This window comes from Heterobasidion irregulare (genome assembly GCF_000320585.1).
Source record: "Heterobasidion irregulare TC 32-1 unplaced genomic scaffold scaffold_11, whole genome shotgun sequence".
NCBI classification, from domain to species: domain Eukaryota; kingdom Fungi; phylum Basidiomycota; class Agaricomycetes; order Russulales; family Bondarzewiaceae; genus Heterobasidion; species Heterobasidion irregulare.
In genome coordinates this window covers 1,486,603-1,513,114 of record NW_009258207.1, presented here as the reverse complement: position 1 = coordinate 1,513,114, position 26,512 = coordinate 1,486,603, and the positions used below count along the sequence as shown (strand labels likewise).

At 53.1% G+C, this 26,512-nt stretch overlaps 10 protein-coding genes across 10 annotated transcripts; 5 read left to right on the top strand and 5 right to left on the bottom strand.

The window, feature by feature from the left end:
- Positions 1-724: 724 nt before the first annotated feature.
- HETIRDRAFT_430140 (uncharacterized protein) lies at positions 725-1,693 on the bottom strand (the record flags this gene model as incomplete). Its single annotated transcript, XM_009553430.1, has 2 exons — positions 725-949; positions 1,001-1,693. The coding sequence occupies 2 exons, from the start codon at positions 1,691-1,693 to the stop codon at positions 725-727; spliced, it is 918 nt and encodes a 305-aa protein (XP_009551725.1).
- A 272-nt stretch (positions 1,694-1,965) lies between these two features.
- HETIRDRAFT_118988 (uncharacterized protein) lies at positions 1,966-4,548 on the top strand (the record flags this gene model as incomplete). The annotated part of the gene is made up of 10 exons (XM_009553429.1): positions 1,966-2,087; positions 2,164-2,250; positions 2,347-2,794; positions 3,129-3,203; positions 3,245-3,381; positions 3,453-3,637; positions 3,664-3,692; positions 3,900-4,022; positions 4,197-4,248; positions 4,295-4,548. The coding sequence occupies 10 exons, from the start codon at positions 1,966-1,968 to the stop codon at positions 4,546-4,548; spliced, it is 1,512 nt and encodes a 503-aa protein (XP_009551724.1).
- Positions 4,549-4,905: 357 nt separating this feature from the next.
- HETIRDRAFT_430138 (uncharacterized protein) lies at positions 4,906-11,096 on the bottom strand (the record flags this gene model as incomplete). Its single annotated transcript, XM_009553428.1, has 16 exons — positions 4,906-5,635; positions 6,009-6,610; positions 6,769-6,892; positions 6,946-7,215; positions 7,730-7,783; positions 8,138-8,154; positions 8,212-8,238; positions 8,302-8,398; positions 8,465-8,805; positions 8,859-9,120; positions 9,171-10,031; positions 10,088-10,566; positions 10,607-10,708; positions 10,741-10,770; positions 10,853-10,881; positions 10,907-11,096. 16 exons carry the CDS (start codon positions 11,094-11,096, stop codon positions 4,906-4,908), a joined length of 4,215 nt encoding a protein of 1,404 aa, XP_009551723.1.
- A 407-nt stretch (positions 11,097-11,503) lies between these two features.
- HETIRDRAFT_125856 (uncharacterized protein) lies at positions 11,504-14,432 on the bottom strand (the record flags this gene model as incomplete). The annotated part of the gene is made up of 6 exons (XM_009553427.1): positions 11,504-11,836; positions 11,906-12,067; positions 12,113-12,765; positions 12,787-13,022; positions 13,075-14,272; positions 14,303-14,432. 6 exons carry the CDS (start codon positions 14,430-14,432, stop codon positions 11,504-11,506), a joined length of 2,712 nt encoding a protein of 903 aa, XP_009551722.1.
- A 960-nt stretch (positions 14,433-15,392) lies between these two features.
- Positions 15,393-17,002, bottom strand: HETIRDRAFT_389895 (uncharacterized protein). The gene is made up of 5 exons (XM_009553426.1): positions 16,831-17,002; positions 16,621-16,777; positions 16,225-16,565; positions 15,841-16,174; positions 15,393-15,786 (listed from the first exon to the last, which is right to left on the bottom strand). The coding sequence occupies exons 1-5, from the start codon at positions 16,965-16,967 to the stop codon at positions 15,460-15,462; spliced, it is 1,296 nt and encodes a 431-aa protein (XP_009551721.1). The 5' UTR covers positions 16,968-17,002; the 3' UTR covers positions 15,393-15,459.
- Positions 17,003-17,064: 62 nt separating this feature from the next.
- On the top strand, positions 17,065-18,017 carry HETIRDRAFT_389894 (uncharacterized protein; the record flags this gene model as incomplete). The annotated part of the gene is made up of 4 exons (XM_009553425.1): positions 17,065-17,143; positions 17,339-17,474; positions 17,528-17,862; positions 17,910-18,017. Coding segments are annotated over exons 3-4 (438 nt in total), but the record flags the coding sequence as incomplete, so codon positions are not given.
- Positions 18,018-18,271: 254 nt separating this feature from the next.
- On the top strand, positions 18,272-19,289 carry HETIRDRAFT_442140 (uncharacterized protein). Its single transcript, XM_009553424.1, has 2 exons — positions 18,272-19,095; positions 19,143-19,289. The coding sequence occupies exons 1-2, from the start codon at positions 18,424-18,426 to the stop codon at positions 19,158-19,160; spliced, it is 690 nt and encodes a 229-aa protein (XP_009551719.1). The 5' UTR covers positions 18,272-18,423; the 3' UTR covers positions 19,161-19,289.
- Positions 19,290-19,882: 593 nt separating this feature from the next.
- On the bottom strand, positions 19,883-20,104 carry HETIRDRAFT_247805 (uncharacterized protein; the record flags this gene model as incomplete). The annotated part of the gene is made up of 2 exons (XM_009553423.1): positions 19,883-19,981; positions 20,033-20,104. Coding segments are annotated over 2 exons (171 nt in total), but the record flags the coding sequence as incomplete, so codon positions are not given.
- A 1,034-nt stretch (positions 20,105-21,138) lies between these two features.
- On the top strand, positions 21,139-22,156 carry HETIRDRAFT_455289 (uncharacterized protein; the record flags this gene model as incomplete). Its single annotated transcript, XM_009553422.1, has 3 exons — positions 21,139-21,376; positions 21,430-21,545; positions 22,031-22,156. The coding sequence occupies 3 exons, from the start codon at positions 21,139-21,141 to the stop codon at positions 22,154-22,156; spliced, it is 480 nt and encodes a 159-aa protein (XP_009551717.1).
- Positions 22,157-22,258: 102 nt separating this feature from the next.
- HETIRDRAFT_430135 (uncharacterized protein) lies at positions 22,259-26,040 on the top strand (the record flags this gene model as incomplete). Its single annotated transcript, XM_009553421.1, has 15 exons — positions 22,259-22,376; positions 22,423-22,757; positions 22,923-23,132; positions 23,176-23,282; positions 23,337-23,480; positions 23,572-23,741; positions 23,813-23,871; positions 23,894-24,000; positions 24,027-24,106; positions 24,197-24,277; positions 24,641-24,857; positions 24,992-25,175; positions 25,328-25,433; positions 25,580-25,645; positions 25,889-26,040. 15 exons carry the CDS (start codon positions 22,259-22,261, stop codon positions 26,038-26,040), a joined length of 2,136 nt encoding a protein of 711 aa, XP_009551716.1.
- Positions 26,041-26,512: the final 472 nt, after the last annotated feature.

Sequence of the window (26,512 nt, the reverse complement as noted above, 5' to 3'; positions counted from 1 at the left end):
AGGGAGAGAGTGGCTGGCGCGTTCGACCTGTTGTTCGCCAGTTCGGATGTCCGGTTCGCCATGTCGATCGCTCTGCCATTGCCGCCTCTGCCATTGCCGCCATCCCGTATCCGCTCCCCGTCTCTCCCTCCTGCTGCCCCCGCTCACGCCCGTGCGACGCCCTGCGAGTGGGAGCCCGCGTCTGGCGTCCCCTCGTCGTCATCCGCGTGCACGGTCGCTCGCCAGAATCCCATGCTAGAACAGCGTCGTCCAAATTTAGCACTCACTTCTGACCCTGCTCCACCGCCCCTTCTCGTCCGTCCGTGCTTAGCCTCCTGGAGACTCTCGTCGTCCGAACCACCGTGCATCCCCGGACTCTTCTGCTGGCATCCGACTCACAGCCGCGTCGACGACGTCGACGCACACGTGAAGGCTTGATCTCGGCGCCTGCGATGATCACAGCGCGCAGGGACGTGCCGTCAGATCGTCACGCATGCCGCTCGCAAACTCAGAAGGCTAAATCCTGATAAGCAAATGAACTGCTGCTTTACGACCCCCACCCGCGGTCACACGTCCGCCCAGGCTCATCCGCTGGCGATCCGCTGTTTTATCCGCGGCGAGACCAGTCTCGTCCAGGTTGAACAGCTGCTTCGATGCTGAGACATATCCGGCTCGCGACGCCGTTGCCATCGACCTATGACCCTCCTCTGGCGGTCTTGACGCCTTTCGTTCGTGCCTTTCTCTGTCATTTGGCCCAGGCCCAGGCCGTATCGTCCGGATGGCAAACCGCACGTCCCCAGTACCCCATCCGACCAGGCGTGAGCGGCAACTTCGCCTCCAAGGACCCAGGTCCACAGGCCTCAAGCCCGCCGCAGCGTCCATCCACAGCCCACGCAGCAAGCGCCACAGACACCCCCGCGCGCAAAAATAAACTCGCGCCGTGCGACCGGAGCTCCCTCTTTCCCTCTTCCTATATTCTCAGACCCGTGCACGACCGCGTCGTAGTAGCGTCGCGGCCTACACTCCCGCCCGGCTCCGTGCCCGCTCTGTGCTTGCCCCATCGCAGCGCAGCTCGCGGCTCGCGGCCCGCGGCCCGCGGCTCGCGCCCGTTCGTAGGGTGCGCGGTGTGCGCCGTTCTAGTTGCAGGACTTGCCCGCCCCGCACCGTCGCCGCACAGCTCCACCCACGAATCGCGAATCGCGAATCGCGAATCCGAGCCATCCTGGCCGCACGCACGCACGCACGCACGGCGTCGCGCCCCGAGACCTTGCGTCGCGAGCCTGCGCGTCGACGAGTCGGGAGCGCCGCGACGCATCGGCGCGCTGTGTCGCTGTACACGTAGCCGGCGGGCGCGTAGAGCAGAGCTTGCCGACGCCGCCTGCTTTACGCGCCACCAGCACGCGAAGACGCTCTCGCCGCCGTCGCCGTCGCCGCCGCCGTCGCCGCCGCCGCCACCGTCACCGCTCGCTCGCCTCGCTCGCCTGTGCGCGCGTATCGATCGATCGAGCGCGGCGCGGCGCGGCGCTTTGATTCGCTTGGCCTCGTTGACACGTTGAGGCGGCGCGCGACGCCTCCAGGACTCGCTACGCGATGTCACTGTACTGGCGCGCTTTTGCACGACGCGTATCATATCGATCGAATGGGGCGTGGCGCGGCGCCACGATGATAGTGGTGATGGTGGTGGCCGCGTGCCGATCATCCAATCTCGGAGCATCTGTACCGAGAGCCCCCGCGGCGTCTATATATCTGGACAGCGACCCCGAGCCCAGCTCCTGTGGGGCACCGCCTGCGCGATCGACCTGAAGCTTGGAGCCCAGCAGCCGCCGGCGGCGTCGACGGATCGCTGTTGCCCCGTGATGTTGCGCCTCTCGATATATCGCAGGGGACGCGTATGTATGTGCGACGGATGCACAAGCTCGGGGCGTATCTCGAATTACTACCGACTCTGCTGCTGACTGTTTTTGGTCCATTCGTCTGTCGCATGGCATGGCCACGGTGCGCGAGAGGTTTCGAACGCGACCCTCGTCTGCTGTCCCGGTCTCTTCCATTCAGCCGCGCGCAGAAAGGCTCCTGAGAGCGCGAGGGCCTGTTGCGAGCTCGTGCGGCATGTGCGTGTGGAGCTGGCTTCGCGCACCCTTCGACTTACAGCTTTTGGTTTTGGCGTCGACGACTCTTATTGGACAGCTCAAAAACGGCACTCGATCCGTCGGTCGCTGAGCTGGTCTTACACGCGCTCTGTGGGGCTCCACGGGCGTCCCCGCGACCGCACATGTAAAGGAGACGCAAGGCGGGCGTTGTCTGCTTGCGACGACCGCCATCCCAGCCATGCCATCACAACCACCACACCCACTCTGCACTTTCCACGAGCAAGAAGCCGCCGTCTGCGTCAGGCCCGACCGTGTTTCGAATCTCGCCAAGGCTGCGCTCGTCGCGCGAGATCGCGGGATCGTGGCTTCATCCACGCGTCGGCTTCGAACGTCGAACTTCGACTCTCACAGAGCTTGATTCCGTCTCTCGATCTCGGGCGGTCGGACGCGTACCCCGCGGGGAACTGAATGGGCTCCACAAGCGATGTACGAGCGCGGGCGCGGACGCACGGATTCAGACAAGATGTCCCCGAGTGGACACGTACGATGATTCAAAAGAGACGAGCAGGAAGCACATTGCCTGTTCAGCTTCCGGTCGTGCATCGAATGTTCGTGGTGGGGCGGGGCACGAACGCGACGCCGCAGAAGCAGAAGCGTCCGAAGTCAGGCGCGTCAATGGCCCTACTTCGACAGCTCAGTGCGAGATGCCGCCGGCGTGGACTGCATCGGTGCGTGTGAGCGTTCTGTCTCTCTCTTTTGCGACCGCGCGAGTTGTCGGTGTTTATGTACGCCCGACTGGCACGCCGCCGTGCGCCCAGCACGACTGGGTATATTGTGCGACTGGTGCGCGATGACGAGCGCCGATCTCTCAGCGATCGGCGCGCGGGTCCTCGCGCGCATTCACTTCGCAGTATGTGCTGTACATACAGATCGCTGCGCGGGCCGGCAATTTGACGGCAATACGTTGGCATTCGCGACCTAAATCGGGTGTGACAGTGGCAGAATCCGTACATGTGTCTGCGAGTCTCTTTGACAGGGAATCAACCAGCTATTTGTACGTAGCTCATGCATGTCTCGCACGCGATGGGCAAGCATCTCTTTCTTGGTTCATTTCTGATCGAACAGGCTGAGGCGCCGGTAAGTAGGAGTGCTAGCGCGATGACGCTCGGACGACAAAGCGTTTCCGTGAATTGGTGCAAGAACTTGGAGGAAACCCTGTTTTGCACACAGCGGTATTTAGACTTCCTCCACCACACGCGTTGCTTTGCTCATTTCGCAACGGGCGCATCCGGGACCTTGTCAAGCAGGAATCGGTGTATGTCTACTTTTTCTATACATGACCATTGAACTTTTGGCTGTTCTCTCCCGCTGTGATGATGGTTTCAGGCCCCCCGATCTTCGATACGGAGCCCTGCGTACGGGACCACGAGTCCTAGTCTCGACGGTCCATTTCTGGGATCTGGCAGACGGGCTCAGAATCCGCAGCCAGCCCTGTCGGTTTCAGCTACTAGACGATTGCATTCCCTGGCGTCACGTGTCATTTGGAATCGTAGCTGCGCGGCGCGGCCGCAGTGCGCCACTATCGATGTTTGTACAGGTGTCTTGGTGTCGACGCTCGCGGGCGTCGTATGCTAGAAACCTACGGGAGGCCATAATTTGCTGGATCGCGAGGAGACACGGTAACACAGGATCTTGCTACCATAGAACTCGCAGTCCTAGCAACGCGATGCAATCGCTTCGTCGTCGTGAAAACGGCTAATGTATCGTGGACGGTGGTCGACGACAGTCCGATAATGAGCGAGCGCGCTTCAATCTAACACTTCGGCTCTTTAGGCACCGAGTAGTGAGATCATAGACAAATGTAGGTCCACAGATCTGAAGGTCCAGTGGAGACGTCGGACGTCACGATCCGGATGTCGCAACTCAACTCAACTCAACTCGGCGTCGGTTGAAACAGTACGTCAGATTGCTCCATACCGAGCTGCTCGCTAAGCTGTATATTACAAGACCGGACTGTCGCATACCACTTAGACGTGCTCCAGGCATGGTCGATGACATCGCGTTGTAAGGCTGAGACTCTGTGTTATGTCAATTGGCATGTATTCTACCGGATTATGCCGCCTTGTCAAGACAAACGTGAGACACGTCATTGAGCAAGTCGTGACGGCAAAGGTGCCCTCTGGTCCGCAGCACGTGTTAATGATATAGGGGACACTAACGGTGTCCAGCGTACGCTGTTTTGGAGCTAGGTGGCTTGGCGATAGTCGAACGACGATATCGCCATGAGATGGTGAAAACGTCCGTCAGGCTGTTCAAAATCGCAATGGTGGATGTGGAGGTCCATGGTGATCCGAAATGCGTGCTATGGAACTTGCGATTTGTGTGGACAACTATGGCGTACAGTGTACGAGTTTTGTCTTCTGTGTCGATTTCCCAGTCTGATCGCCAGCATATAGAATTAGCTATAACCGTAAAAGGATGATTTTCAGTACTGAAGTACTCACGTACGAGGAGTCGGACACCGATGTTGAATAAAAGAAGCACAGCGCGAGCGACGCCTTCGTCGACCACTTCCAGATCGCCCACAACGAACTGCAAAGAATGCCAGAGGCCATATCCCCGTTGTGCGAGAGGCGATCTAATGGGCGATATTCGCACGACTGTCGAGAAGAACCTCCCAGCGCAAGGAAACGTTCATGATCTGTGCAAAACATTGAAATCGAAAAGTAGGAACGAAATCCCATGACTCATGCCCTCTGTCATCCATGCTGTACATGTATTCAGTGGGTCGCTATCTTTGGAGAGGTATTTATACATCCATCACACGTGAACTTTCTACTTATTTCGCCCTCTTTCCCTTTCGTGTAGCACTATATTCGTCATCGACCCCCAACTCGCCTTCGCTATCCTCTTTGAAGTTGAAATTGATTTTCCTGGTTGTCGGGAACTCGTATTGCGCGCGCGCCTTGACCCTACTCGTCGAGATATAGTCGCTATCGTCGTCCGGCTTTTTGCCTTTCTTCGCCTTCGAGATAGTCGCCTTTTCTCCTGCTGCTCCGCCCTCCTTGTCCTGCGAAGATCCTGCCACATCTGGCTTGAGCTTCTTCCTGCCCATGCTCGTCTTCGCCTCTTCTTCATCTTGTATTATAATCTCCAACTTGACAGGCTCGCCTGGCAAGCGGGATCGTGAAACCTTCTTCCCCGTCGATCGCGATAAACTTCCCTTCCTCTCCTTGTCAGGGACGATCTTCTCTTGATCGACCTTCGAGGGCAGAGCTTCCGTGGGCGAGCTTTCGGCGTCTTTATGAGATTCGTTCTCTTTATTATGTTTCCTAGCCTTTGCTTGGCGGCGCTTCTTCGCTCTCTCTTCCTCATCCGTCTTTCTGGCCACCATGATGAACTCCTTCGGGAAGCGCAGCTGATTTGGACCTCTGAGGGTTTCAGCAAGGAAGTGTGAGTGCCTTCGCATCGCAAACAAAGTCTTCAAAGCCCGGACACGGTGATAGGCATTATAATACTCAAACACATCGTCGAATTCAGCCGTCATCTCGCAACAGTGAAACTCCCACCTAGGCCTCCCGGCATTTGTGAACAGAACAGGGTAATAGCTCTAAATCGTGAAGCTAGCGTAGTCGTATCCAATCCTATAGCAGAACATTCATTCAGGTATCTTGGCATTACAGTCAGCCTAAAGTGCGATGGTCGTACCGCGGCCTTGTCTCAATTGGCCATCGCAACTTTCTTCTCCAGCTGCTCCCCTAGAGGTAATGAATCCTAGTCCTGTATGGAGTTCCGCAAGTGATCTTCAATACCAGACTCTACTATCTCGCACAGACGGCCTATAAAATCTTTAGCGTTCCCTGAAATAAGAAGGCAAGCTGCGCCGATGCTCGATGCATCGGTCTGTTTTTCGCATGAGCATGGGATTGGGGCAGATCTGACCTCCCTTCGTCGGTCACATCATGTTTACTGAGACTCTGCTTTGCTTCGGCACCGAATACGACAGGTTGGAGGACAGTTAAATCATCATATTTCGGAAGCGGGTTACCATTGGCGTCAACTGGAGGCTTGAAGACCGTTTTCGTGCAGATATCGGCTGAGGCAAAAGAACCAAAACGTCCAAAGATCAAAGACAGTCTTACGGATTGTCCTCTGATGGTTTTCTTGTCAGCATTAACGAATGCAAAAAGGTAGTGCACCACGCGCGATAAGGTTTCACAGCCCTTGGGCTCAAAATTTGGTGCAATCATTACGCCAATGATGCGCCCGACAGCGAGCTCTGAGCCAGCTATGAATTTTCCAGGCCACAACATAATATAAAGCGCATTGAAGGCTATATCTAATTGCGAGTCTTTATCGCCTCCCTGACTGGGGGTCGCATTGCCGCCCATCTCGAGCGAGATCACATCCAAATCTAGAGCGTCCTCTTCAGTCGTTGGATGAGGGGATTTGTCGACGCTTTCAATGCGAATAATATGACGACCGAGCTTTGCGTGTAACTTCGTAATTTGGGCCTTCAGTAAGGCTCGTGTAACGTCGTGTGCCTAATTCGTGTCGAGGTCACTGTTCATGATGTTCTATGAGCAAGTTTGGCGCTACGCTAGTAGATACGATAGATTGTGGTACATAATGGCTATGACTCCGGTATGAGCAGCGCCTTGTTTTCCGCACCTGTTATGATGGACTGAGCGCGATCACGAACTGCTATAAAAATCGGATTGGGTGCTTGCTTGATGTCGAGCAGTGACCATGTTGGTCTTTGATTATCGTCACGCTTGATAGATTGCCACCCATACTGTTTGATGAGGTCTGACTGGCGCACGTTGCTAGATTATGATAAATGATAAGACACATTCTCAGAGAGTCCACCACATCTTACCTGGTGGTTATCGCTGACTTGCTCCCTTCAGAAACAGCTGCACGTACAATGCGCCATAACATGCCATAGGTCTTCTGCCAAGCTTTAGCCACAGAATTAGTGTTTATACAGTCCCAATATTCGTCCACACCCTTATCCGCTCTCTCTATAGGCAGGAGTCCAGATGCGCTGGGATCATCAATGATGCGCAGACAATGCTCTATTGGTGATTTTTTGGTTTCTTCATTCTCGCCGTGGACAATATGAGATTCGATCACACGACCATTCTTCCTACAACACATTCGAGGTCAACGCATGGTAATTTCCTCGTAGGGTAGAGCTTCATGTCAAATTGGTCACTGCTCTAATTTTTCCAAGGCGGGTAGCATTGGTGACCATCTTCAGGTTTCTTGGGGTGATGAAGGATGGGCGCAAGAGAGACGTAGGATGGGCGCAAGAGAGACGTAGGACGTGGCCCACAATCCCATCGCGATCAGGACCTCCTGCGTGCCACTTAGCGCTTATCGATTGACCAAGCATCACTGAGCCATACAGACGTAGCGTCGAAAGCTCCTTACCGGCTCCCATCTGTTCACATTTGTTCGCAGTCTAGGGCGTCTTCCCTGGGCCTCAAGGTTATTCTGGTGCCAGGTACATTCAGATATGAGATATGATTGGTTTCATTGAATGCTGCGATAACGAGCGTGATAGGTCATGATCGTGCGGTCATGCATGCTTGGGTGTCCCTAATGAACCCCAGTGAGAACCGCGGCTAGTCAGATCTAGTCAGAGCTAGCATGCTCACAGTGAGGCATCGGAGATAGATCCTGCTATCCAATGATAGCAAAATGGCTCTTTACTAGATACATATTCTATTGTGTTATATTGCTATGTATTGCAGTCTGATACCATTGCAACATGTACTGTCTCGATGGTGGTGCTATATGTTGCTATATCACCGGATCACCAATGGTATTGTCGACGATCTTTCCTATCACTATATAGCAGGACGAATGAATATTATTGGCCGCCCTATTGTCTCCTAGCACACGACACATCGGGTATAGCAATGTCTACATAATCTTGCTTGTAATGTATATTACCACCTAGCCCAGCCATTTAGAATACCCGATTAGAACTGATTGTGACTACACCACGGTAAATACAGGACCACTTGAAAAGCTTGAAAATAGATCAATGGACCGCTGCCTACGCGATTCGCGTGGCTTTCTGTCAACAAGACATATAAATGAAGAAGTTCATATGTGTAACGTCGAGCGCACATACCAGTCCTTTTGCTTCATCGTTATACACCTATTTGATAAGGAAAAGATGTTAATACACAACAGTGGTTCCCATATGTCCTACTGTGCGCACCTTCTTTTCCGGCTTGGGTAACATCTTCCAATACAAGTCAAACTCTTGCTTGCTCGCGTTGGGCGTCTTCTCCTTCCATCGAAACCCACAGATGTTTCTATGTGACTAGAAGTCAGGATCAAGTCGCACTCGCACAAGGACATATAAACTCGTAGGAATATACCTTCCAGTGACCGTTCGTAGTGGCCACAAGCGATCGCTTGTAGCCGGTGTTCCCGCAGGAGGAGTAGTGGGTGGAGCTGGCCCTGTTGTACCCGATTCCTCTCCCGGTTGCAGAATTGCAGTTGCAGGACCAGGGATCATGGTGGCTGGCAATGGGCAGGCTGTTAGATTAAGTGATGTGTCAGTCGTAGGAGCGGTGGTGTGTGCACGAGCGATGGCGCTCATCTCCGTGTGCGTGCTGCGTGCCGCAATGATATTGGTGCTGAGTCCATCTGATGCGGCGTTGTGTGTGTTGTTGGGAACCCCTGCATGATCGAGGGCGACAGTGCGCTCGGTGATTTCCTAAAGGAATGTCAGTGCATTTTCTCAATGACTCAATGGGTTATAAATCCGACCTGCTCGTTAGTGGTAGGAGCCATGGCGTGCCGGGGTAATGATTCTGCTGGTACGCTCTTGCGAGTGCTCTGGTTGACGGCAGGCTCCAAAATCTGCGTCAGCGGTATTCCCATAAGGTGCTCGTTGTGTGGCAATGGATTTGCTGGTACTGGAATGTTCTCGTGTGACAAAACTGGAGTGCCCATATTGCTGCCTGCTGCAACGTCTGTGTGAGGGGTCACGAGAGTCTGAGAAGGTGACGTTGGCAGAAATAGGTTGGCCCTAATAGAGAAAAATGTCAAACAAGGATTGGCGAGGAAGAGAGCACGCACAACGGATCTTGTATAATTGTGGTTATTGTGGGGGCCGTCGTGGTGTCAGGTGCAGGCAGGCGTCTTTGTCGTTTGGCCGCATTTGGTGTTGTTGTAGATGACACAGCGTTCTTTGGTGGATAGCGCTTCCCGTGCAATGGTGTCGGGAGGTCTGATATCAACACCATCTCCGCCTCGCTTTCCTGCTCTTGTGATGGATCTCCTTCGGCGGTAATCGATGGTCCAATGGCACCATATGGTAGAGGCCGCAGCAGGTGCGTCATATTCTTTCTTGAGAGACCCTGCACGAAAGCGGGAAAGTTGTCCCTGGCGATATGGCGTGACTTCCAGTGTGCCGGTGGTCCACCGCAGAAACGCAGCTCGGGGAATCTATACTCCATTTCCTGGTAGTAAAAGTCGGAGGCGCCAAGAGACACTTGCGACCACTTGGGAGGGGCTATGCCCCGGAGCAAGAGCTCGTACCAGATTTGGTAGGCAGCGTCACGAATTGCGGAGGCATAATAGCCATCGATAACCTTACCTTGCTGATCCTGGACGTACTTCATTGTCATGTTGTGACCGAGGTAAGCATTCGTCTTGCCCTTCTTCTTCTTGACCTGATTGGGATCGGTCGCGTCATCGTCCTTTGGCGTGTCGGCCCAGTCTTGTGTGGTCCATATAGTAACTAAAGGGACGTCCGTGCGGTGGATAGCAGGCAATGGATCACGCACACGCAGGGGTCCGTTCGCAACAGTGTTGCTGCTCGGGTAAAGTCGTTTCGCATTGGGGGCCGGATCGGGCACTGTGAAGTTGTCGGGCAACTGAGCATTGCTCATTGCAAGCACATCCGGGATAGCGGAGAGAATTCCCTTCAGCGCTACACTGTGAGAGAGAAATTAACATCGTTCATGTAGTGCTTGGAGAATTGGAAAACTCACTGCAGGACTTTAATTTCTGTTTGAAGTGCAAGCAACTCTGTGCCAGATGATCCTGTGGGGATCTGGGAAGACTCGGGGGTGTTTGTCATGCGAGGGGTCGGCATATTTGGTAGGAAGCGTTGAAGCGGTCCAGATCTACCGAACGAGGTTGTCGACGCATATCCGCTTGGAGGGCCCGCGTAGCTGTACATAGAGGTGCTGTCCGCAGAGAGGTCGAAGGGTGTTCCTCCACGACTGGACTGAAAATCCTGAGCATAGTTGCCAGATGATCTAAAGGGCGAGCTTGTGCCATGGTCTTGGGGACCGTGGGAGGGCCCTACGGATCCGGATCGGCTGGGTGTTTGTCGAAATGAGTAGTCAGATGGCATCGAAGGGATCCCCAAAGCGGTCGGTATCGACATCCCTGTCAGATACACCATCTTGCCGTCAGAATGGCAGAGATGTGTGAGAGTGAGGGCAGCGTGCTCGAAAAAAATCAACTGCCTGATATGTAAAGTAGAATTTGATAAAGTCACGCACCCATTGGCAGCCGCTAGTACTGTCTAGCACTTTCACCACACATTCTCGTCCAACAGCACCCCCCCGTTCCTGCACGTCTTGTCTGGCCATGTTGTCCAGTGACTACGAACCTTCACAAGATCCAGAAGACTTACTGAGTCCACCCCGTACTCGTCCGCGGCCGACTGCGGAACAAGATTGTATCTCATTGTGTGTTCTCGACATAGCCTGTCGGGTTTTTGATAAGTTCACAGTGTACTGACTTACTTTGTAGTTTGCTTGGCCCTGGTGGGTATCTGGACACCCAAACCACGGACACACAGTACTTTGGTGCTTTGATGAGGGACGATCCTGGAAGTGGCGAGACAGCCGAAAGTAGCGGTGATGGAAGCAAATGGGGAGTGTACCATGCAGAAAGTGATGGCATGGAACTGCCCGAGAGTGGTTGTAAGTCTTCTCTAGCATCTGTTATCATCAAATGACCATTACCGGGAGATGTAGGGCACGACATTGACCACAAAAACTCAGCCTGTGAGGGTTGCATGGAACTGAGGACGATGCGCGCATACGTGTACAATTTGGAAAAGGAATACCACAACAGTACACGCGCGCTGATTAAACTCCAGCGGTGGATGGAAGACATACGAGACCAGTTGTGTCGACTCACCGCAACAGTTCCGGAGACGATTCTCACTTTCAACGACATCCGAGACCGGGCATTGGAAGTGCGCATGGCCGCAAACCATGATTCATATGGAGTGAAAGAGGAAGTCACTGAGGAGTCTCAGCTTGCATTTGAATCACGTAGCAATAATTATAACAAAGATCACTTGCACAAGGTTATCCACTCAGGTTTCCCATCGAAACGGCACCGCACGAGTCCATAGGATGTAAAAGACGTCGCTACATGAATGTACTCTAATCATCTGCTGCATCTTCGGCTACTCCATCCATAGACGCAATTTCGAGTCCCATCTTCTCCACTACGAAAAAACGCGAGCCCAGGTTTGGGAGACCATCTCCGTGCGGGATCATTGCTACGCCTGCTACAATGGTCTTCACATTGATGACAGCCAGTGCAGAATCCCCTCGATGCTCGCAAGAAAGGACCGTGTTCGAGGAAGCCTTCATGAGCTCAGTGTCGGGCTGCGAGAACAAACTGACGAGCGCTAGTGCAACAACCTCGCCTTGAATGCGCATGGTAAAATAGTACCGCACTTCTGCAAATTGAATGAGACCTGCAGAGATGATCTGCAGGATTATCATGGTCAGTACTATCCGAGGCCATACAGATGCAAAAACCAGCAATGAGGAATTCACCTTAACGTTGCGGGCCATTCTGACCTTGTTAACAGGCTTGCGGGATTCCTTCCACAAGGACCGTGTAACCTGTCCATTTGGCAGTCGCAGGCGAGCCCAACGCCGCACCTTTGGAACCCAGTCTCGTTCGAGACTACCCACATCATCATATACTCCGCCGGCCTCTCGAAAGAAAGTCTTTATCACCATTGCCTCAGCAGGTAGTACCGAGCGTGCACAAGAATCTTGGGCTCGTAAAAGAAGGTAGTGGTCTCCTAAGTCTTTGGAGCCACGCGGCAGGTGTTTTGTGCTGTTATCAAGATTGGGTACCATGGCCTTCAGTGCATTCACCTGTGCTCGACGAACCCCACGCTGTGAAAGATTGGCATATGGATTCGAGTGTTGTTTTATCTCCCCCCCAAGGTCACCGATCATTCGCTCCATAGTGAACTGCGTAGTATAACCGGGGGGGCCACACCGTGTGACCTGTCGAGCGAGATGTGAAAGTGCGTGGACACTCTGTCGGCAAAAGTGTAGACGACTAGATTTCCGCTGATAGTACAGCTGCTCGAACTCTTCCGAGAACTCAATCAGGAGCCGATGAGCAAGTTTGAGTTCAGTCTGTCTAATATTGCGCTGATGCACAAGACGGATACCTGCAACCAACTTGCAGAAGTTTCTCCAGTACTGATCAGGAAGTACACCATGAAGAAGGGCTGGTGCGAGACCATAGATCCATGTAAGGAACTCAACCGCTTTGTACCCACTGTTGATTTTTTCGGCAGGGTTACGGGGAGGACGATCAAAAATACCAGGGAGATATGGAGTTGCTGCGGCGACTGCCTTGCCGTGGATTTGCCAAACTACTGGATCTCGAAAGACTGCAAAAGACCAGGACGAACGATTGTCCGAAGCACTGCAATCAAGTGTCCCACGAAACAACCCCACAAAGAGATCGGTGAGGTTCAAGGATGTGAGATGCATAAGGTCGGCAGGAAATAATGCAGGAATGCGAAGACGTCGGGTTGGGTCTAGACCACTGAATATCGAAGGTTTACAGACTCCTGTCTGCAGTCGGCGAGCACGATACTCTGCAGGCGTGCATGCTTGTGAAACAAACTTCAAGTTGGATAAATATCTGTGCAAGGATTGAGATTCATTGAGTGTTCCTATTAAATAGATGCATGTACCTTGCCTCCGTCTCTTGTGCGGAAGGAATCTTGATCGTCCGAAGATCATAATCTGGAGGCTCCTCAGGAACACCCTCACAATCACAGGGCCTCAAGCATGCAGGATAATATTGTGCCCCGCCTCGCTTGTGACATCCTTTTTGAGGGCAGTATAAACGACATCCATAGGCGCCGTGATGGCCGACACCCCCAAAGATCATTGCCATGGCAGGGCTGTCGGCGGTCCCCAGAGCAAGAAAGGGATTCGAATCCGTAACGGCCTCATCAATGGCATCCCAGTGGCACATTCCCTCACGCTGTAGTGCCGATAAGTGATACATTCCTGGAAATATAAATGAATCTAGGTTTTTGGGCTTCGATGGCCCCGGGACAAATCCACCAGGCAAGACAAACTTCTTCTTGTAGCGCATGTCTGGAGAGCGGTCCAATAAGATCCAGATGTATATCCAGCAATCTGAAGATTTGTTGCGATAGAGCTGTGCGCCATCAACCGAGAACATGAGAACCGGATCGTGGGGCTTGATATGCCCTGTTTGAACGGCGTCGAGGAAGTCCGTCCCATGCCAGACGTCACAGAACTCTGCCAGAGAATGGTTCGCGTAGATCTCCTTGATGGCCTTCTCATAGCATGCATGTCGATATCGCATGGCCTGGGATCCCTCGACGGAACGGCGAACTGCTTGTAGCTGCGGCCCTAGAGGGATTGTATGGAATTCCTGCCGCGGCACATTTGAGCCTGGTTTGAGAGGGTCGTACCGGAGCTCGTAGCACACCGGACACTTGGTCAGATCCCGGAAAGGTCCTGTGAAGGCGACACAGGTGTTGACACACATATGATGGATGATCGGAACCACACCACTCAATTCGGCAACGCGGCGTTGTATCTGATCGAATGACAAGATTTTCAGGGCGGGCTGGTATCGCATGAGCGCAGCCCCGATATCTGTATAAGTCTGCTGAGATGCATTGCTAACCGCAAGGAAGAGATCGAGGGAGAGTCGGAGGATGGGATCGTTGAGTTCTACCAGTGGCCCTTGGGGACAGTGATCCGGGTCTTGCAAGGTTTGAACCAGGCTCAATGGAAGATCTCCATTTTTCAACGTGGCGGTCTGGAGTTCTGAGATGAAACGCTCCGTGATGCGGATGTCTTCTATCAGGGAGGGAGAGTTTTCCGCGGTGATGTCCACGTCGTCGTCGTCTTCATTGTCGTCGTCATTATTGAGTGCACCCGCAGCACCACAGGGTCCCGCATTGAGGAGTTCGTCTTCCACTGTGTCTAGCAAGATGCCGCCATCAGGGAAACCGCCGTCGAGCCATTCCTCGGGTGTGTGCACCAACGTGCCAGCGGGCTGCGTCATGTTTGCGGATATGTCAATGAGTGACTCGTCTTGTCTGCCGGGTGGGGGTGTGTGATCTGAATCAGGTGGAGACTCAGTGGTCTCACGAGGGCACATGGCCTCATTGGGATGCGGTGTAGCAAGAGTAATCTGTGGAGGGCGGCTCGTTTGACTAGCGTCCCCCTCCAGTTCGGTCAATGGGCTAGATGGGCCCGAGAAAGAGACCGCGGCCACAGCGAGAGGGGCAGTAGTGGGATGGACCATTGGCGCTGTCCCGTCCCGCACTGGAACGGCACCATGGCCGTCGATTGGTGGGGTAGCAGTTAGAGCTGTGTTTTGGGCAAAGCCACCGTCCGCGCGGGAGTTCCTCGCAGGCTGAAGGATCCCTAGGTTATGTGCCTGTGTTCAGAAGAGTGATTAGCACCAAACATAGTGTTTTATACGAGGTAGACCATACCTGTGCGGCTATCTCGACGTTTGAGCTATGTCCCCTTTGGGACACTGGTGCGGATTCGCCATTGTGGTCTGAGCCCAACGTCCTAATGAAATCTGTAAAAGAGGAGGATGTGGTAGGATGGCCGACGTGTCGAGACGTGACGTGTCGATACGGTGCATGTCGAGTGTGCGTTCTGCGACTCCGTTCTTGCCAGGTGCCCCCGCAGTGCTGGATACAGTTACAGTAGTACCGCCCATTCGGAGCTCGGGGCATCCTAACTGCGTTCAGGTATGATTCAAGAGGGTCAATAAACAGCTGAAGCACTTACGAGGATGCAAAGGGAAGAGCGGGAAGCGTCCCAGAGTCCGGACGCGACCAATACTACGCGCGCCCCGCCCGCGCGCTGTTGATCATGTCACGTGCCCAACCTGGCAGGAATCTCGTCAAGCTCTCGCCCGCTGGGGTTTGTTTCGAGAGGACAGGTGGAATATGCTGATTGTACCTTGTTTTGTGACAGATTTTGGCTTTCTCAAGGATGTTTCTGTAGTGTTTTACAATAGTACTAGGTGCTAATAGGTGGGCCGATCACGACATAGATGTGGCTGGTTATGTCTAGATTACAATAGCGGGGGTTCTCACTGGGAATGAACCTGAGATGTCTCTGAAAATCTCAGCCAGCTCAGCGGTGTGGCGTTGAATTCTGAGAAACGTGTTGATCAAGTGAACGCGATGCAATGTTTTGATGCCACCGATGGGCCACGGACGATACGCTTCAAAGCAGCAAAATCCCCACTCTACCCGCCCAGAGGTCGTGACTTTATAGCGCGGGAAGAAGGTGTAGATGATGCACTCAATTTCGGAGTAGTTCATGCCGAAGAAGAAATACTTCTCTGGCACATCAGGCATCGACCATTCTGGATCTTTCTCGCCAAGGATTGGCTGATACAGCTTATCAGTCGTCTGCCCTCCTCAAATGGCAAAGAGGTCGCTTACATTCCACTCAGGGCGCCACTGATGATCGTCGATTCGATATTTCTTCGTCAGGTGCATGACTAGTAGTTGCAGAGAAGGTTGGAAAATCTCCGCCAGCTTGACGAGGCCCGGCCTTCTGTCTGGCATGAGCTCTGACGACCCTGAATGAACAGACGAAACCTCTGTAGGGGCGAATGAATAGAGGGTATCCACATGGTGGGCGGCAAATAGGACTGGTATATATCCAGCAGGAAGGTCATTCGGAAGATTGTCGATAGAAGGTTGACAGACGAAGTCTAGACATGTTGAAGACCCATAGTCTGCAGAGTACGATGGAAAGGCGATCGGAATTGACCTGACGACAACGGTGTAAGATTATGTTGGCAGAGATCATATGTGACAGACCTCAGTACTCTGCAACCTGGAATTTGATGGCAAATGCCAGGTAAGATGGCATCATAATATGACCTCGGACCGAGCTCGCCGTACACAGTCAGGCCAGAATTTCCCTTGCACAAAATCTTGAAGATAGTCCACTCGACGCTGTAGAAAGGCATACCCGGATCTCGTAACTCATGCAGAGTGATATTTGGCTTTGGGTAGGGTATGTTTGAGAAATATGACCTTGGCCTATACACCAGCACAGAAACGCTGGGCCACACCCTATGCATATTGTCTACATATTGGCATAACGACCTCCGTAGGATTACAGTCGTAGTGTTGAAAGTCTCGCTTGAGACAGCTTCCTGTGCGGTTGATGAATTACTAATCTCCTATTTGTGGAACGTCGTGTATACTTGCCTTCCAATCCTCCGGAACGTCAAGAGGTTGCATTTGATGACCGTCGTGTGATTGGATCACGTTGACTATGCTGCGAATGCTCAGACCAGTTCTTCCGTCGTAGCCTATGAGACGTGTCTGCTGAAACAGCCAGCGGTAAGGGCCATCGGCAAGGGGCCTGCAGAGTCTGTGTAAGTACTGTTCACCAAAGAACATTGCATCGCTGCGCACTGAAGTGTTGGTGGTACTTTACCCAGAGCATGAACACGCTTCGGGGGGCTCATCCCATACAGATCGATCCACTCTTCAATGGTTCGACAGATGAAGCCACGTTCATTAGGTGGATTTTCGTTGTTCAGCGCAGGCATTGCAGCTGATGGATGTAAGCAGATTCGTCATAACCAGAGTGAGAGATGGAACGAGTCACACAGCGTGACATGCTGTCACATTCTGACCTCTTTCAACGACTCGACACATTACTGTACCGCGATCGTCCTCTAGTCTCCTCAGCAGACTAATAAATAGTCGATGACGAATCGATTGGGTGGGTTTCTCCTATATACAAATCATCCTTTGACATGACAATTCCCTTTTCAAACATTGATCAACTCGATCAAGTCAGCTTCGAGGAGCTCTGTGCTCGAGCTGGGGTATCTCGGCTTGGTGATCACAAATCGTAGCTTTTTGTGCCCGGTAGCCCCTTCGTTGTGATTAACATGTCTTTTTTCTTTTTCAATAGGGAATGGTCGTACGTTGAAGGCGCTGACCAACTGGATTCGATTATCGCCGCTGCCTGTTCATCCCAACTTGAATTCATTGCAAATTTCAAAGTTCATTGGACGTCTACCCCGCTAGGCATACCGGAGGAGTGGAAAGTGAGTCGCGCCGTCCAGAATATCTTTTTCTAAACAAACTTGCAAATTAAAAGCCAATGGGAAGTCCTAATACGTGGAATTTTCAAGAATGGCTGCACTCAGCCGCTCTAATGCCATGGTTGCAGCCTATCAATCCACATATAGCCTGGCTTTCAAAAGAGCAGGTCGAGATCACTCACGACGACCTTTCATCATTTGCCCCCGACTTTCTGCTCCGTGCGCCTCACTCGGCCATTCGTCGAAATGAAGGTGACTCACCATTATCCAAGAATCCTTTGTATGCCTTTCCATTCTTCCTTGAGATCATCACATATCCAGGAGACGAGGATAATGCTGCATTTGCGATCCCAAGCTTTTTTCTAACAACCCCAGGCTGCGTGCTAACTCCGTGAGTTCTTTCCCATTTAATATGTTATCCTACCTGAGTGTGCACAGTAAACTCCAATTGGACTTTCCATCGTCGCTTCAGGGATCAAGTGCACCCTTATTCGAAGCATTTGGTCTCCTGATGGATTCTTTCAACCCTTCTCCCTCTCCTGTGGCAGGAATGAAGGCGAACCTTCTTGAGCCTGCACTTCTTGTCGGAATGAAGGGGCCTTCTCCGTGGACATCGTCCAAATCCTCGGGCTTATCCTCTTCAGCATGTCCTCTGATGTCTATGGATCAGAAAGTCCGTGATCTCTTCCAAATGATACAACCGAGCTTGGACGCGCATCTATTGAATTGGTGTCTTCGTTGCGAGCAAGATGTTCAGGCCAAGGTTCCTCTCCCGTTTGTTTCCTCTTCCTCCTTACCCCCATGTTTCATACTATTTGGAATACTGTACGATGCAGACGGTCTGGTTATTGTCGCTCACATCCCTTATCCTAATCCGCCTCAAGCTACAGCGGCTACAACCGATCACACTCTGTCCTATGCATACCTTTCGTGTGTTGTCGATCGTATACCAATGACTGGTGTCGAGCGACCTAATTCACTGGGTGCAGATAGCGAGTCACCGATCCTTAGCAACTTCAAGGCTGCGTTGGCCCTCTTCGCACTTCAAAGACATGCCTTCATGATGCTTACCCTATGGGAAGGTGTTGCTATACCTGCCTCCATTATGGATTTTATTGCTGCTTCTCGCTGGAGCGGAGAAGAAGCAGACGACGCTCATGAAGAAGACGAAGACGATGATGATGGTCATGATAGCTATGGCGATGAAGATCACAGCGATGACGACGACGACGATAAAAGCAACAATAATTCTCACACTGACGACAACGACAACGTCGATGGTTCTGCCGTTCCCAGTGACAATATCAACGAGTGCAGCGAGGACGAGACGGATGATGATGTTAACAATGATGAGGGTAGAGGTAAACGTGCAAGTGATAAGCACACGCAACAGAGCAAGGATATCTGGTCTAGAGATCGAGGTGGCGAAGACGAAGACAACGAGAGTAATGGGGACGTGGACAAAGATGATGGGGACGATGGCCTTGAAGACAATGATAATGCTGACGGAGATGGTGTTTCCCATGACGAGACATGTGTGGATGAAGGAATTCGGGTGGGTCTCCTCGCAAGCGTATCGCGACGAGAGCAGATGCAGACTACCATTCCTGATTGGCTGAACCAGGTATTTCCGACCAAACCATCTAAGTAGCAAGCTGACCACTTGGCTAGGTTGCATTGGAGCACTAGTAATGCGATATCAGGACCGATCATAACAGACTTTCTGATTAGCATGACGATCCATTGCTGGCCACTCACAATTCAAGGAGTGTGTAGCATATATAGTACCTGTATCCCGATGGAATTGGATTCGTCATTAAGACTCTTATGCGCCGCTATCATCGTCGAAACGACCCTGCATATGGTGGGTCAGCACTCGTAAGATCTCCTGTGTGGTCGGATTGATGACGATGGAGATGGGAAAATAATATCGAAGGTTTGAAGATGATGGGTCATCGACCACCGAGTCCCATGAACCAAGTAATTCAAGATGCAAGTTGGTGGTGTGTACATGACTTGTGCTCAGAACGGCGCAGTCAATCATCTACGATGCGCACGAGGTGGTGCAAAAGGGCAATTATTTTTGGTCAGTCGAGGAACACGTCCTTGGCACAGAAATGGTTATTGCTTATAGTCAGCATAAAGCATATGGTGCGAGCGCAGCCGACAAGAAGCTGAGCAGAGTAGCGACGGCGATTTTAATCAAATGAGCACGTCAGCCCAAAGCACGCAACACGCATCGGTCCAGATGCCAAAGGCAGAACCCACTCGAATACGTTAGAATACAGTTCGCTACGGACGTAAACAAGCTGGATGGACACGAGGAGGGCGCCGAGGAGGAACGAGGCGAGGCAGTCGATGAACGAGCCCTTGAAGCTTACGCTGCAGATGGAGGCGGAGGCCATGCCGCCGAAGAAGATGATCTGCCATACGTTGTACAGCGGCTTGCGGCGCATGAGCTCGTCCAGCGCCGCAGACGTGTCTTTTACCGATATATCGTCGTGAATGACCTGCCCCATAAAACAAACAAAGTCAGCACCCCGTCAATCGCAGCGCCACACTCTCGGTGGGGACACACCTTCCAGTAGCTTGCCGATGTCAAGTGCGGAGCTCTGGTGGATGAAGTTCATCTGATGAACTTGATATTGGACGTGCTGGTGGCCGCGTCGTCGAACGAGATGACCGTGCGACTCCGTGCGACTCCGTGCGAGTGGGAACTCGCGCCCGGCGCGACATGCGCTCGCATCCCGTCGTCACCTGCGCACGGTGGCTCGCCACAACCCCAGTGTCATGCAAGTTGGGCACTCACTTCCGACCCCGCTCCACCTCCCTTCTTCTCGTCGTCCGAACTACATCCTCGCATTCTTCTGCTGGCATCCGACTCACCCCCGTGTCAATGACGTCGACGCACACGTGAAGGCTTGATTTCTGCGCCTGGGATGACCACAGCGCGCAGGGATGTGTCGTCAGCTCATCACGAATACCGTTCGCAAACTCAGAAGGTTCAATCCTAATGAGCAAATGACTGCTGCTTCACGACCCCGCGGGTGGCTACCTGCGGTCACATGTCCGCGGGGCGTCATTCGCTGGCGATTTGGTGTTTTATCTGCGGCGAGATCAGCCTCGTCCAGAGCGGACAGGTGTTTTGATGCTGAGATGTATCGGTTTTATGCAGGTTTTTTTGGCCCATTTCATTCGTGCCTTTCTCTGTCATTTGGCCTAGGTCTAGGCCATATCATTCGCATCGTATGGCCAGTCGCATGGCCACGTCTCGCGTTTTCGGTACCCCATCCAGCCAGGTATGAGCGGCACCAACAACTTCGAGAATCCAGTTCCACAATCCAAGCGCGCTGCTCATCGCTCGCCGCCGATTCTATCCATAGATCACACAGCACGCACACACGGCAGACAGACGCGCACGCGCACACAAAAATAACCCGCGCTTTGCCTTGCGACGCGCCAGACTGCAAGCGGAGCGCCCTCTTTCTTCATCTCGACGCGTCCGCGACCACGTGGTCGTCTATACTCTCACTCGGCTCTGTGCTTGCGCCATGTCGTGCGGCCCGAGCCCGTCTACGCGGTGTACAATGTGCGTGCTTCCAGTTACTTACCTACCCCCGCCGTACAGCTCCACCTGCGAATCACGAATCGAAGCCATCCTGGGCGCATGTCATCGCGCCTCGGGATCTCTTCTCAGCTCCGCGCCGCGCCGACGATGCGACGCTGGTATCGTGCATGGCAAGCGCAGGCATCGTGCATGGCAAGCGCGGGTATTATGCATAGCAAGCACGAGCATCGTGCATGGCGAGCGCGGGCGCTCGTCTGCTCGTCTGCTCGTCTGCTCGTCTGCCCGTCTGCCCGTCTGCCCGTCTACGACTTTAGAGCAATGCGCGTGAGCCGCGATCGTCCGCTCGGCTGCGTCGCGGCGACATGCCGAGGGCGCGCGTGCGGCCTGCAGGACTCGTCGCGCTGTACCACTCTGCACATAGCGGCAGGCGTGTGAAATTTGCCGACGCCGCCTGCTTTACACACCACCGGGACGCAAAGATGCTCTCGCCGCTCGCTGCCCCCCTCGTTTGTCTGTGCGCGCGTATCGCTCGAACGAGGCGCGGCGCGGCGCAACGACTCGACTCGATGCGGTCTGACGCGACGCATCGTGCTGTGTCGTGCTAGTGCCGCGGCTTACAGATCCCAGCCTCGGTGCGTTTGGTACTCTTGTGAAATGCAGTGCTTTGACTCGCTTAGCCTTGATGACACGCCGAGGCGGCGCGCGACGCGTGACGCCTCAAGACTCGCTACGCGATGCCATTGTGCATCCAGTGACAGGCGTGTAAAACTCGCTAACGTCTCTTGTACGTACGGCGTGAGGGGACTCTCGTTTCGTTGTCGCTCAGTGGCGCGTCTATGCACGTATCACATCAATCGAATGAGGCGTGGCGCGGTGCCACGATGACGACGATGATGATGGCAGTGGCTGCGTACCGACCGTACCATTCTCTGGCATGTGTGGTGAGAGCCCCACAGCGTCTAGACAGCAACCCCGAGCTCAGCTCCTGTAGGGCACCGCCCGCGCGATCGACCTGAAGCTTGGAGCCCCGCAGCAGCCGGCGGCGTCGACAGATCGCTGCTGCGCCGTGATGCTGCGCTTCTTTAACGACCGCAGGGACGCGCTCTTCCGAAGATAAGACACGTATGTATGTGCGACGGACCCACCAGCTCGGGGCATATCTCGAACTACTACCGATTCTGCTGCTGAGTGTTTTCGGCCTATTCGTCTGTGGCATGGCATGGCCATAGTGCGCGAGAGGCTTTTAGCGCGACCTTCGTCTGCCACCACGGTCTCTTCCATTCAGCCGTACGCAGAAATGCTCCTGAGAGCGCGAGGGCCTGTTGCGAGCTCGTGCGGTATGTGCGTGTGGAACTGGCTTCGCGCGCACTCTTCGACTTACAGCTTTGGCTTTGGCTTCGATGACTCTTAATGGACAGCTCAAAAACGGCACTCGATCCCTCGGTCGTCGGGCTGCTCTCATACGCGCTGTGTGGGGCCATGCGCGCTCCTGCAATTGCAAATCTTGCAAAGCAGAGGATCAGGACGAGTATTGTCTGCTTGCGGTGACCGCCATCCCAGCCATGCCATTACAACCACTACAACCACTCTGCACTTTCCACGAGCAAGAAGCCGCCATCTGCGCTCGACCGCAGCCCATCTGCGTCAGGTCCGACCGTGTTTCGAATCTTGCTAAGGCTGTGCTCGTCGCGCGAGACCGCGAGATCGTGGCTTCGCCCGTGCGTCGGCTTCGAACGTCGAACTTCGACTCTCACAGAGCTTGATTCCGTCTCTCGATCCCGGTCGGTTGGACGCGTACCCCGTGGGGAACTGAATGGGCTCCACAAGCGATATATAGACAACAACCTATATGTACGAGCGCGGACGCGGACGCACGGATTCAGACAAGATGTCCCCGAGTGGACACGTACAATGATTCAAAAGAGACGAGCGGGAAGTGCATTGTCTGTTCAGCTTCCGGTCGTGCATCGAATGTTCGTGATGGGGTGGGGCATGAACGTGACGCCGCAGAAGCAGAAGCGTCCGAAGCTAGGCGAGTGAACGACCTTGCCTCGATAGCTCAGTGCGAGATGCCACCGGCGTGGACTGCATCGGTGCGTGTGAGCATTCTGTCTCTCTCTTTTGCGAGCGCGCGAGTTGTTGGTGTCTATGTACGCCCGACTGGCACGCCGCCGTGCGCACAGTACGACTGGGTATATTGTGCGACTGGTGCGCGATGACGAGCGCCGATCTCTCAGCGATCGGTGCGCGGGTCCTCGCACGAATTCATTTTGCTGAGATGGAACCCAGCGGTACAGTACTTGCTGTGCGTGCATATCGATGCGCGGGCTGGTAACTCGACGGCAATACATTGGAATTTTGCAATCCAAATCGGGCATGACAGTGGCAGAATCCGTACATGTGTCTGGGAGCCTGTTTGACGGGGAATCAACCAACTATTTGTACGTAGCTCATGCATGTCTCGCACGCGTTGGGCAAGCATCTCTTTCTTGGCTCATTTCTAATCGAACAGGCTGGCGCGCCGGTAAGTAGGAGTGCTAGCGCGATGACGCTCGGACGACAAAGCGTTTCCGTGAATTGCCGCAAGAACTTGGAGGAAACCCTGTTTTTCACACAGCGATATCTAGGATTTCTCCACCACACGCGCTACTCTGTTCATCTCGTAACGGACGCATCTGGAACCTTGTCGGGCGTGAATCGGTGTATGTCTACTTTTTCTATACATGACCATTGAACTTTTGACTGTTCTCTCCCGCTGTGATGATGGTTTCAGGCCCCTTCGATCTTGGGTACGGAGCCCTGCGTACGGGACCGCGAGTCCCAGTCTCGACGGTCCATTTCTGGGATCTGGTAGACGGGCTCAGAATCCGCAGCCAGCCCTGTCGGTTTCAGCTACTGGACGATTGCATTCCCTGGCGTCACTCGTGTCATTTGGAATCGTGGCTGCGCGGCGCGGCCGCAGTGCGCCACTATTGATGTTTGTACAGGTGTCCTGGTGTTGACGCTCGCGGGCGTCGTATGCTAGGAACCTACGGAGGCCATGATTTGCTGGATCGTAAAGAGACACGTAATAGTTTGACGTCATTTGTGGACCCATACGCGCAACATATATATTTCTTTGCTGCGTGCATGGTGACATAGGTCCTTGCTATCATAGAACTCGCAGTCCCGGCAACGCGATGCAATCGCTTCATCGTCATGAAAACGGCTAGTATATCGTGGACGATGGTCAACGACAGTACGATAATGAGCGAGCGCGCTTCAATCCGACGCCATGGCTCTTTGGGAACCGAATAGTGAGATCATAGACGGAAGTGGGTCCGCCGTTTTGACAACAAGGGCTACAGTGAACGCAGATCTGAAGGTCCAGTAGAGGTGTCGGAGACGTTACGATCCGGATGTCGCAACTCAACTCAACTTAACTCAACTCGGCGTCGGTTGAAACAGTACGTCAGATTGCTCCATACTAAGCTTCTCGCTTAACCGTATATTACAAGACCGGATTGTCGTACACCACTTGGACGTGCACCAGGCATGGTCGATGACATCGCGTTGTAAGGCTGACACTCGATGTCATGTTAATTGGCATGTATTTTGCCAGATTATGCCGCCTTGTCAAGACAAATATGGGATACGTCATTGAGCAAGTGGTCACGGCAGATTTTCCCCTTGGTCCACGGTATAGATAACCCTTACGGTGTCCAGCGCATACTTTTGATTGACTTGGTGGTGGCCGATGGCAATATTGCCACAAGATGGTGGACACGTTCATCAGGCTATACAGACTCGCAATGGTGGATTCCCAATGGGGCATGGATGTAATGGTGTGAAGGTCCACGGTGATCTAAAATGGATCCTTTGGAGCTTACTATTTGTGCGGATAGCTATGACTTACGATGCACAATTTGGATTTCAATCAATGTGACTGTCCAGTCTGATCCCCAACCTACAGAGTCATCTGGAGCTGTAACAGGGTGAAATTGGGGGCTGAACTACTCACGTATGAACAGCTCTTCTGGGAGTCGAACGCCGATGTAGAATCAGAGAAGCACAGTGTTAGCGATGCCATCGTCGACCACAACAAACTCCAAACAATAACACAGACCGCGTCGCTGTACGATGGGGCTAAAAAAGCGGTCTAACGGGTGTTGACTGCATCAGTGAGCAGATTGCATTGCTGTCAAGGAGAGCCTCACAGTGTAAGGTAGCGCTAACGACCCGTGCAAAACACTCAATCGAGGAAGTAGGAACGTATTCCCACATCCTCCACTTGTGGTGGAGCAGGTAGGCTGTTGCCCTCAAAATCAACACTCAGTCAATGCACGTTCTTGGTCGTTACCCTTTCAAAGGCGCATCACCTGAGGCTTCAGCATTGAGTAGAAATCTTTGCCAATGTAAGTACAACGTAGGGTCAGCGCAAGCACCATTTTCCTCCTACGTTATTCGATCCCCCTAAAGACTAATTGAGGGGTCAAACGGTCCTGGGTGCATGACGGCTCCAAGTTCCTAGACTGATGTTTGTGTGTCCATGTGTATCCAGCTACTCCGATGTTCACCTTGCAGCGCCACGCCACCCGCGAAGACGATTTGAAAAGATCGGGCGCCCGTGTGTCGCATCGCCATTCAGGACACCAGGTAATATCACTCTAGAAGACAGTTTATAACGCCGAGCAGTAAAATGCGCCCCCCAAGCATCGCGCTTGTGCCGATTGTGGGGCAGGTCACGAGATTATGATATTCAAAGCGAGATAAATCGGCAAGAGAGCACCCGATCAGAGGCTCGGATCTCAAGGGCGCAAGGTTCCGCTTGACGTGTATGCCGTTATAATACATTGTCACTTTTTGGCAGATTGCGGAGAGTGCGGCTTGCCAGAGGCGAAGTGGGTTTGGTCAAGTGAGGTACATCGAATGAGACCGAACTACCAGATCAAGAGTAGGTGGTTCTTGTCAGGTCCGATGAACGGCAAATACGGCTCCGCGAACAGCGCAGGGGATCGGTGAGACTTCGAAGAAATATTGTGACATTTTCGAGGGAAAACGCGTATATTGACTGATGCAAGCCACATTGCAGGGAACAAGTATTTTCTTCGGCATTATGGGCACAACATCCCTTGACCGGCCTGCTGGGGCATGCAAGAAAAGCATGAATCCGCGTAGTGCACTTGATAATCTATGAAGGAATCGCATCGCAGTCACGAGGCTCGACGAGAATGTTGTATTAAACATGGGTCGAAGGATAGTGATCGCTTTAATCAAGTGTCGTACACAAAGGGAAAGACTGGCATTAGCATGAATCTATAACAAAGGCATATCTTCAGATGAGGTAGCCACCTTCTCTACTCCCCTTGACCAGGACCTAGGTATAACTCAAGCCATTCAGCAATGACGGGGTGCTCATGTCTCTACGTGGGGTGGTGGCACTGGCCAAGATGCTTGACATTTGGAGTCTTCATATTCCGGCCGTTAGAAACCC